Raw genomic sequence first — 11,114 nt, forward strand, 5'->3', positions numbered from 1 at the left:
TATGGAGTTATGGGAATTGAGTTTTTTGGGACATATAAGGTTTTTAATTAGTGTGCATTGATGACAATGGCTCTAAATTTAAGTTAAGCTGTGGTCATGATAATGGGCCCACATTTTGGGGTCTTATCTGCTGGAACTTATTTTCGACCGTATTTTTGACGTTATTTTAGTGAATCTGTATTTTGGGGATTTGTTTCGGGTCTATTTCGACACTATTTTAGACATTTTTTAGCCTAGTTTTGGTCATTTTTGACGAATCATTTTTTTAGGCATTATTCCAGCTATTTTAGTGGGGTCCTTATCGTCCATTTTCGTAACGAATCGACAGTGCGAATCCACTACCTATCGTTCTATATTGACAAAATTTACTTTTAATACAACATTACACTGTGACACGAATAAGCGTGTGAATTAATAAAACTAATGCAATGATACTATCATTTTATCATATAAAATTTAAAACATCACAGCATATAAAATTGATTTAGAATTGAACGTTATTGTTTTATTTTTAATGGAACTAATTGGCGAGCCAGGTGAATTGGAACGATTCGCCTTGATTTCTTTGCTTCCTCGATAATATTTTATTAGTCCTCTCGCGTATCAGTATCGACCTCGATCGATTTATGTGCTCGAACAAAAGAAATCGATCGAAACAAAGCAAAAAAGATATAAACAATCCGTTCTTCATCGATGTTATGTACGCATATGTACATTTAATATTATTTTGAGCGTATAATTCTCCATTGTGCTCCATTGTGTTCGGATTTTAAATATAAATGATACGAAAAAATGTTCTAAACAAAAGTTGTATGGTTACGAGGCGGCCAGATTATCCTGTTATACATATTATATTTGACCTTAATATGGCCTTCAAAAAAGACTATGAAAGTCAGCCTTGAATTTTTTAATTTTTTATTTTTTTAATTAATTTAATTGTTTTATTACATATTCTTATAATATGTTTCGAGATGTTTTCGAAACAATACCCAAACGTGTTTTTTGCTTGTACCGTTTCCGAGATATAATAAAGTAGTTTGGTTTGAAAACATGCAGGGTGGTCCACGCAACGTGAGCACCGTATAACTTCCAAAATATGCGTTGCACGAAAGAATGTTATGTACAAAAGTTACATGGTTTAAAAGGGTACACTATACATACAGTGCGTTAATTGTTTTTATAGGTAGAGGCGTTTCGGAGATTTGAAGGTCAACTTTGTTTTTTTAACAAAGTACTACATCTTTTATAGCAAATTATGGTAGAATATCGAATTGTAAGTAAAAAAGTATTGACCGTTATTAGCCCTAAACTTAATAGCTAACAAGTAATTTCACTTTATTTCTGGAAAATTTTCTTCGCGTAATATCAAGTTGGAGATTCAACCTTATATCATAGATTTCTGCAGAACAGCAATGTTTACGTGACAGTTAAAGTCAATTAGCTATTTTTTCGTGCAACGCATATTTTGGAAGTTATAACGGTGCATACGTTGCGTGGACTACCCTGTATATATAATATAGCGTATCTGAGTTACTATTCAATATGAAGACATTCAAGAAGCAGGGCTAAATATACATAAACAAATCTACAAATTTTCCATTAAAATTACTAACCAATGTTATGCTAAAAAATCTTGAACAAAAAATAACGACTTTTATATAATATTTTACATCTCAGCCCCGATTTAACATTTTTCTGACGAAAAAATTCCTGAAGCTAGAGAAATACTATATCTAAAATATATCCAAGAATTATTTGAATACCATTTACCACTTCTAAGAAAAAAATACCAGATCTTAATTGATTCAGCAAAATGACAAAGACTCTACTCTTTATCATAGTTCCTCTTAAATCGAATGAACCTTCTCGAGCTAGCGGCCGTATGGTATGTGACTATGTGGACACCTGCATAGGGGAATGATGAGTTCACAGAAAGGAATAAACGTGCATGAAATCGTTAATCTAATCTGCGCGGCGCCTGTATTCACCTATACACCTATTTACATTCTCAACGGTGGAGTGGTCGCGCTTGAGTTAGGATTTGTTCAACGGGCAAACGTTTCGCATCAGGCGTGTCACCTGGCCTCTACAGTCCCTATCAGAACTATACGAATTCAATTTCATTAATTTATTTTGTAAAATCAGCCTTTTTCTATTCACGATTTTTTGCTTCATGAAAACAATTAAAGGTTTTTTATTGAAAATTTATAGACTCGTTTGTGTATACATCTAACACTGCCTCATGGATTTTCTCATCGAAAAATATTCGAGACGAATGGAGATACATTATTTTTTACAAAAATAGGTGTTTTTTTTATGTAAGATTTTTTCCACAAAAACTATAAATCCTAATGGAACTATTTTTGGATTTATTTTAGATATAAGATTAGTCTACATATCGTAAATAGTCTCCCATTGTTAGTATTCTTTTAGATACAATTTTATTCATATAAAATAAGATTCTCTATTTATTAATAGAATTATTATGTTCAATAATAATTGCTTTTCCATTTTCTTTTTTTTTATCGTCAGAGGTGTTCCCGTTTGTAAAGCACTCGTGTCAGCTCGGCCCTCAGGAATGCAAGGTATTAATCGGCGACTGCGCCGAGTATGCTAGGTTGAGGGAGTGCTGCTGCCACAATTACTTGGCGTCCCTCTGTGAGTAACGTAATTAAATAAAAGCTATCGACTGGCATTTACTTTGAACTAAAACTGTCCTAACAACTATTAGTTAATTTCGTATATTAATAAATAAATAAATAAATAAATGAATAACTGACAACTTTGTTTTTCAGGGAAGCATTTGGCGAACGACGCGACTTCGAAACACAGTTACGACAATAACGTACCAATAGTTACCGTCAAGTTCCTGTTGACAGCTTTAGCGGCTCTCAGGTTCCTCCGATAGGAAACATTTATGACTAAAAGTAATGTTAAGATAAAATTATCACAACACGAATTTTTCTGAGTGAGTGTAAAAGAGGATGGAATTCTGAGCAAAAAGATTATTTCCCATTTTTCTCTAGGTTATTAACGAAAAATGTGTGGTTCAATCCCGTTCAAAGGGGCGAAGCCTACCACACTTCTCCGTTACTAACTTCGTCAATAATAATTGTAGAGAGAAATGTGAAAGGAACTTTCGACTTAGAATTTAATCCTCTTTCACATTATCAGAGGAAAATTATACGCTCCGTGTGCATATAGTATATTATATTATTGTACACAAATATTTGCTAAATTTCCGAACACCCTCATGCTCCGAATTGGCTGAAATTTTGGAAATAGGTTCTTTTCTAATGAAAAATAATGATTGCGAGAAGGATTTTGGGCAATTCGAAAGAAAAATCTGTACCATTTCACAGTCATTTCCTATGTTACCGACACAATCGTGACCGTGGGCTTGTACTTTGCTTTTAAAGAAATCTATAGAAATTTTTACATAAAATTTACAGTTTTGTAAAAATAATAGAATGTATAAATACAAAAGTATAATTGTAAAATAAGGCAGGGTAAATCTTTCGACGTAAATTCAAATCCCCAGGCTGGGACACATTTTTAGTGACAACACAAATTTTTTTTCCTTTCTACTAACGTTAAGACTCCCCAAAGAATTCTTAGCGACTACCTCGTAAGGATGCATTTCGAAAATACTGAACACAAATACATTTATAGTGATAATGTAGTACATAGAAAGGCTTACCTTAGTTAAATAATAAACATAATAATTGTATGTATTATATGCGGGTGAAATACTATGGTCATATTTCCCTGATTTGTAACCCCGACAATAGCCCGAGGATTCTCTGCTCTCAATGTATATCATACTCTTTTTATGCTTTCTAAACCATCTTTCTCTCGAAATTAGTTTCATTTCTCTTAACCATTCAATGCCGCCGTCAAAGTTACTGAATCTCGTACTCATAACTGAAAACAGCAAATCCTCTAACTCGCTTTTAAAGCTATGGCGTATTCCCGCGGTAATGACTTCCTCGGTAAAAGAGGCAATGACACTCAAATAGTAATATTTTTTTTCGAGTCGTTAAATATCCTTCTCGCAATCATGATTTTAGTAAAAAAAAGAACTTATTTCCAAAATTTCAGCCATTTCAGAGCATGGGAGTTTTTGAAAATACAGTTCAAATATTTATATAATCGTCTATTTTAGGTAAATAATCGGAAAAATTGTACTTGTATTAAGTGAAATGTAGCTTTTCGAAACGATTTTTATAGTTGTTGTATATAAATATTTATATACATAAGTAATGGCGTATTTAATCTAACGATAAATGAGCCGTTCAGTGTACACATCGATTAACTCCACTTTTTGAAAAATCTTAAATTTATGTATCAAAGCACTTGGTATAGTCATAACTTGTGCTTTGATACATAAATTTAAGATTTTTCAAAAAGTGGAGTTAATCGATGTGTTCAATGAAAGGCTCAAATATGCTCTTAATTGAAAAAAATTCTTAATTTTGGATTTGATTTAGTATGAATGAGTGAATTAATTATATAGAATGTAGATATTGAATGTGGATATAAGGTTCTCTTTTAAAGAAACTTTCTATATTCTGTATTCAATTAAAAATTTGGTTATCTACGTCTAAAAAATACATATGTTACCTAACTATTTTAAGAAAGTTTGTTAATAAAATGGTTGTTAATAAAATCGTACTTCATATAAATAATTATCCATAATAATATCTTCTAAACAATTAATGGAAATAAGCTAAACTTTACAATAAACTTAAATCAAACGCGGATCTAAAACATATTCAAAAATCATTTATATAAATAAGATTCATTGTTTCCTGCCAGATATCTGCCAGTTATTAACACAATTTCATAGGTTCAAATATCATATATCATATTCAATTTGCTTTCTGTTCGCACATATTATGTATGTATAGTTTATTGCTTCCCTATGGGATTACAATTTCTTCACAATTCTCTTACAACTATTCGCCCTTATCATATTCTTATTCTACCTTAATTCTAATTCGCCATTACGAACTAAACGCCTTTCTGCTCTTTCCCCATGCCTTCTCCTCTCCTTTTCCGCTCTCTCTCTCTCTCCGCCGCCTCTCTCCGCACCCTCTCCCCCCTCCTATCTACTGTTCCTCTTTCCTCTAATCCTCTATACTCTCCCTCTCGCCTCTCCTGGACCTCCGCTTCCGTTCCTTTCGCTCCATTCTTCCTTTCATTAATTCTCTCCCTTCCCCTCTCACTATCCTCTCACCCTCTCTAGTTCCTTCATCCAACTCTCCCCCTCTTCCCTTTCTCCCAAAATCATCCTTATCCTCTCCCCAATATCCCCTTGCAACCTGTCTCCTCCCTCACATCTTTCCAGTACGTGTCCCCACGATTCCTCCTCCTCGCCGCAAACCCTACACAATCTACCTCCTTCCTTTTCCCAGTACTTTCTCTCGTTCAATTCATTCCCTAATCTGTACCTCGCAACTCTTCTCCATCTCTCCTCTTTCCAACCTGCCATCAAATACCTTGGTACCCCATTCTGTCCTCACTTCTTTATACCACCTGCTGTACCTCGCTTCGCTTATTCTTCTCGCCCTTTCCCTCCTTTGCTCTTCCCTGTCCTCCCTTTCCATCCTTTCGTATTCCTCTTCGCTTCCCATTTCTTCCACCCTTCCCCTTTCTCCCACGAGGTTCCTTCTCTCTTTCCTTTCCTTTTCCCATTTCGACGCTTCTTTCCCCTCTCTGCTCTCTCTCTTTTTCACCTCTTCCCAACACCATCTCGCCACTTCCCCTCCCTCCCCTCTCCGCAACTTCTCCTCAAACCTCCACGCTCTTTTCCAAGCCCTTGTACTCATTTTCTCTCTCTTTGTCTCCTCCCTCACCATATACCCCGGCGTCCTCCACTCAACCCCCAGAGACCATCTTATAAACCTCTCATGTATCCCCTCTATCTCTTTCCTTTCCTTCCACCCCCATATTTCCGCCCCATATCCCATTACCGTCCACACTAGTGTGTCGAACAGCCACATCCACCTGCTCCATTTTCTTCCAAATTTCCTTCTCCCAATCCCCCATGCACTTCTCATCACCACTCCTGCCTTTTTTACCCTCTCCTTAATGTGCCCTTCCTGCCCCCCATTGGCCCTGAACAGATACCCCAAGTACTTGAACTCTTTCACCTCCTCTATCCTCTTTCCCTTCCACTTCCACGTTACTTCTTTCGATCTCCCACCCCCCTTCCTGAACCTCATAACCTTTGTCTTTCTCACGTTCACCTCCAATTTCTTTCTTTCAAAGTATCTTTCCAGCCTTCTAACCATGCTTTCCATCTCCTCCTCGTTTTCTGCCATTACCACCACGTCATCCGCGTATGCCAATGTACATACCCTCCTCTCCTCAATATGCACTCCTCCCCATCTTCCTTTCCTCATCTCCTCCTCCAGGTCCACTATAAGTATGTTAAATAGCAAAGGACTCAAAGGGCATCCTTGCCTTACCCCTCTCGTTTGCCAAAAGGCCTCCCCTAGTCCATTTTTGGTCCTAACCCTGCTCATCGTCTCCTCATATATCTCCATCACACTCTCCCTCAACCCCTCTCTTATTCCTCTCTTCTCCAAGGCTTCCCCTAATACCGCCCTATCCACTGAATCGAATGCAGCCTTTAGATCTACAAATATCGCCACCATTTTTCCTTTTTCCCTTTTAATCCTGTCGTTAACTATGTAGTTCAAGGCATATATATTATCGATCGTTCCCATTCCCCTCCTAAATCCCGTCTGATTTTCCGGAACCACTCTTTTCTCCTCCACTTCCTTCTCTAGTCTCTTGGCTAACACCGTCGCGTACACTTTGTACAGTGTCGGCATCAACGTAACCCCCCTATAGTTCTCGACTGTTGCCCCTGTTCCCTTCTTTACGATCGGTGCTATGATCCCTTCCTTCCACGTCTGCGGCCATCCCTCCCCTCTCCTACAGATTTCCCATGCCAGTTCCACCGTCCTTTCTCCTCCGAATTTCCAAGCTTCGTTCGGAATCTCATCCGCTCCCATTGCCTTTCCCTCTTTTAACCTCCTCACCGCCACTCTTACCTCCTCCAACCTTAACTCCTCTTCCTCCCCCTTCTTCCTTCTCGTCCCCCTAATCTCACCCTCCTCTCTACACCCCCTAGAAGTCCTATGAAGTACTCCCTCCACTTTTCCTCTCCTATCTCTTCATTCATTCTCTTTCTTTCCTTCCTACCCCTATTCACGATCTCCCACACCTTGTTTTCCGTCCTTGCTTCCGCTACCTCCTTAATCAGCCTTTCCCGTTCCTCCTCTTTTTTCCTCTCGCACAATTCCTTGTACCCTCTCCTTTCTATTCTGTATTCTTCTCCTGCCCCCTCCCTTTTTCTCCATTTCCTTAACTTCTTTCTCATCTCCGCTTTCTTCTCCCTGCACTCCTCGTCCCACCATGTCTCCCTCCTCTTCCTTCTCTCCCACCCTCCTTCCCTCTCGCTCATCCGCATTTCCTCTTTTATCTTCTCTACCGCCTCATTCACCATCTCCTGTATCCCTTCCCCCTTTACTGTCTTCTCCGTCATCCCCTTCTCGTATTCCTCCTTCATCTTTCGGGACCAGCGTCCACTCCCTACTTTCCTCTCTCTCCTCCCCTCGTTTCTCCTCATCCCCTTACCCCTTCTAACCGTCACTATCAGCCGGTGATGGTCAGATTCTGTCCTATCTCCCACCTCCATCCTTCCTATCTCCTCCCTCGTGTCTTCATCCACCATCACGTAGTCAATTACGGTCTCCGCTTTCCCTCCTGTATAAGTGAATTCACCCTCCTCGTCCCCCTCTATATCTCCGTTCAAAATCCCCCATCCTACCTCCTCTATCATCTTGATCATTTTCTTTCCCTCGCTATTCACCTTGTTGTCCTTCGATTTTCTCTCTCCTTCCTCCTCCGGCCCTCTCACTTTCCCTCCTTCTTTCCCTGTCCTCGCGTTAAAATCGCCCCCTACGATTCTCTTTCCCTCTCCGTGTTTTCATCCATCCCCTCAGCTCCTCCAGCTTCTTGTCCATGTCCCCGTTCACGTACACCGCTACTACCCTCCACTCCTCCTCTCCCGCTCGGACTTCTCCCACCATCAGCCCCTCTGTGTCTTTTTCTCCTACCTTTTCCTCGCTCGCCATCTCCTATCTCACCCCCATTAGCATCCCATCCATTGCCCTTCCTTTCTTGTTCCTCCTCTTTGCCCATTGCTTACTCCACCTGTATCCTTTCAGCAGTCTGTTCATTATTTTCCCCCATCTCTTCTCCTCCAGCCAGGTCTCTATCATCACTATCACCTCCCATTCCCCTATCTCCCTGTTCGCACATATTATTAATGATAGAAAACCAGAAAATTAGCAAAATTAGAAATACAAATACTCTCCATCTGTTCACCTTTCATTAAATTTGAATTCTTAATTATTCACATTAGGAAACGATTTCAATAGAGATTTGTAATCAACAGTACGAAATTGTGTACTCTAGGGTTTCCTGTATTTTGAAAGAGGAAGAAATTTTAAATTAGAAGTTCCTCTTCCATTTTTCTGTACAATTTTTATTAAGGAAATTATTAACAAAGAAACGTGGATCAATCGAATGTCAAGGACGGGGCTACCACGCTTTTTCTATAATAACTTTCTTAAAAATGATCATAGAGAAAAATGGAACAGGAACTTTTGACTCAGAATTTCATCCTCTTTCACAATGCAGTATTTCCCAGAATGCACAATGTTTGTCCGAAAATGTCTATTATCCACTAGTCATGAACACAACTCTGTTAAATTCAATTGTACCTTTGCACATTGTTTATCAATAATAAAAAGAACCATAGTTACTCGAAAGTGCTTCTTTATTTCACCTTTCAAAGATGATCCAAATTAAAATTCGAATCTTCAATTATTCTAACTGGGAAACGATTTCAATAAAGATTTATAATCATCGGTACAACAGCATCTGGCGATCAACCGGTGCTCCCTGCAACTGTTGGCATGTAGAAATCCGCAGTCTGCCAATGTACACACGAATGGTAAGTCATCGTCGTAGTTTGGGTCCGAGCAGCAGCAGGCATCGTGTAATAATTTGTCACCGCAGTAGGGGAGGACTGATGTATCGCACAATGGACATTTTCTAAAAGAAGAATAGAAGAGAACTAAATAACAAAATGATTTGTTTATTAATCTAATTTTTTATCAACTTTTAAATAACTTTACATTATAAATAAATAATAAATAATTTGAATGGACGAGAATTAAATAAGAAAATTATTTGTATAATACTAGAATTTTGTATCAATTTTTATATAGAATTTCCAAATAAATTATAAATAATTTGAATTGAAGAGAATTAAATAAGGAGATTATTTGTTTATTTATAGAATTTTTAGTCAACTTTTACATAGAACTTCTAATAAAAAAGTTTATTAGGGAAAAACTCCATTAATGGACAGGGACTACCGGAATGTTTACCCTGTTACGAAGTAACTTCGCTAAGGTCTCAACATTGATTGAGTACATTGATTGTGTCAATTTGTCAGTTATCGCTGGAGAAGAGGCAAAAGACACCTGCCGAGGGGTTAGTAGGTGCGGGATGTGAACGATCCAGGAAGAATTTGTTCCTTTTCGCCACTAGGTATAAAGGTCGGATTTGCGAGATATCGTCGTTGATACATACATCTCGTTCAAAATCCTACGTAATACTTCGGTTACGAAACTAATTGAAGCCAGGAGTATAATAAATGAATCGAGATGAATTTTTAGAAAAAACAGGAGACTAATCGAACCACGTCATAATTATTTGATGCTGGTGAACTCTTGGAATGTTCCTTACAATCGACGCCCATTTCTAAATATCGATAAAACATCTTGCCATCAAGGATTCTGGGAATTTGGACTAGGTTTTTAATCCTTTTAGTGCCGAACAACGATATATCGTCGCCTGTCCGAAGGCGTCTATTCACATTCGAAAGAGAATTCTAACTTAAAATAAATTTATGAAACGATATAAACGATCTAATTTCATTGCAAAAGAATTAAAAATATTGTTTTTGGGTTTAACTGTTTGTCATATTCTATGCTGATTTGTGCCGACACTTGCATATCCGCTGGAGCGATGAGGTAGAAACTCGACACGGGACAGCTTTTTGGAACCGTAATCACAGCATGTTAAGGGCAGTTACTTATTTTGTTAGAAATGATTGAAAATGTAACATTTATATTTCATACTACGTGATCTACGTAAAACTGTGATTCAACGATGATTATTCTTATGTGCAAATATTGTTTGTAAAAGAGAAACTCTTTTCTATGTTTTTCATGATGTTTTATATTGATGTTATTCGTATGATTTTCAACAAATATTGAAGTACAATTGGCATTATGTAGTATAATATTCTATCTTTATTTCGTAATATGCTGCTTCTTGAATTTTGAAAATATCATTCTTAGTTTGGATTTTATGAAAACATACAGGGTGAGTCTCCTAACATGACGACCACAAATAACTCGTAAGGTGTTCGTCGTACGAAAAAATGTTTCATACAAAAGTTTCAGTGTTTGAGAAGGCCGCCATACTGGCGCACTTTATATTTTTACTGGTGGAGGCGCTGAAGCTACGCTAAGGTCACCGCTAATTTTTTAAATGGATCGGTATATTTTTGCTTCCGTATCATGATAGAGAATCTTGAAACGAATTCAATGACCTATAACACAAGGACATTGAAGGTCATATAAAGCGGAAAAAGGCGATAATACTTACGGTTTAATATACCCAGTCAACCATCTGGTGGCAGAATGGGGCCAGGCTGTCGACAGATCCTGCCATCTTCCGCAGAATCTACCGACAGGCTAGCGGTCGCTGTGTCGCATTAGGCAGCCAGAATGTCGGTAGGCTTGGCCTGCAGACCTGACATCCATCTGACGGCAGAATTGCGCCAGGCCTGACATCAGATCTGACAGCAGAATGACAGCAGATTCACGCCAGGCCTGATATCAGATCTGACAGTAGAATGATAGCAATCTGTCATACATTCTGATTAAATCCTGCTAAATATTAATATATTAATATAAATATCAATAATTAATAATTAATACAAATATTAATATATTAAT

At 37.9% G+C, this 11,114-nt stretch overlaps 2 protein-coding genes across 7 annotated transcripts in view; one reads left to right on the top strand and one right to left on the bottom strand.

Moving 5' to 3' along the window:
• The window catches only part of LOC108631160 (uncharacterized), a 30,008-nt gene extending 25,552 nt beyond the window's left edge, over positions 1-4,456 (top strand). For all 6 annotated transcript variants that reach the window (XM_018034894.2, XM_026818662.1, XM_026818661.1 and 3 more), the window contains 2 exons: positions 2,533-2,658; positions 2,796-4,456. In XM_018034894.2, coding sequence (XP_017890383.1) covers positions 2,533-2,658; positions 2,796-2,908 — 239 coding nt within the window. In that variant the 3' untranslated portion in view covers positions 2,909-4,456. The remainder of the gene's footprint in view (positions 1-2,532; positions 2,659-2,795) is intronic.
• Positions 4,457-8,872: 4,416 nt separating this feature from the next.
• LOC108631158 (uncharacterized) overlaps positions 8,873-11,114 on the bottom strand; it is a 3,016-nt gene continuing 774 nt past the window's right edge. The window contains exons 2-3 of the mRNA XM_026818657.1: positions 10,762-10,850; positions 8,873-9,135 (exon numbers count right to left, since the gene is read on the bottom strand). Coding sequence (XP_026674458.1) covers positions 8,910-9,135; positions 10,762-10,850 — 315 coding nt within the window. The 3' untranslated portion in view covers positions 8,873-8,909. The remainder of the gene's footprint in view (positions 9,136-10,761; positions 10,851-11,114) is intronic.

The sequence above is a fragment of the Ceratina calcarata genome, unplaced genomic scaffold (assembly GCF_001652005.2).
Source record: "Ceratina calcarata isolate Rehan_Ccalc_2016 unplaced genomic scaffold, ASM165200v1 scaffold83.2, whole genome shotgun sequence".
Taxonomy (NCBI): domain Eukaryota; kingdom Metazoa; phylum Arthropoda; class Insecta; order Hymenoptera; family Apidae; genus Ceratina; species Ceratina calcarata.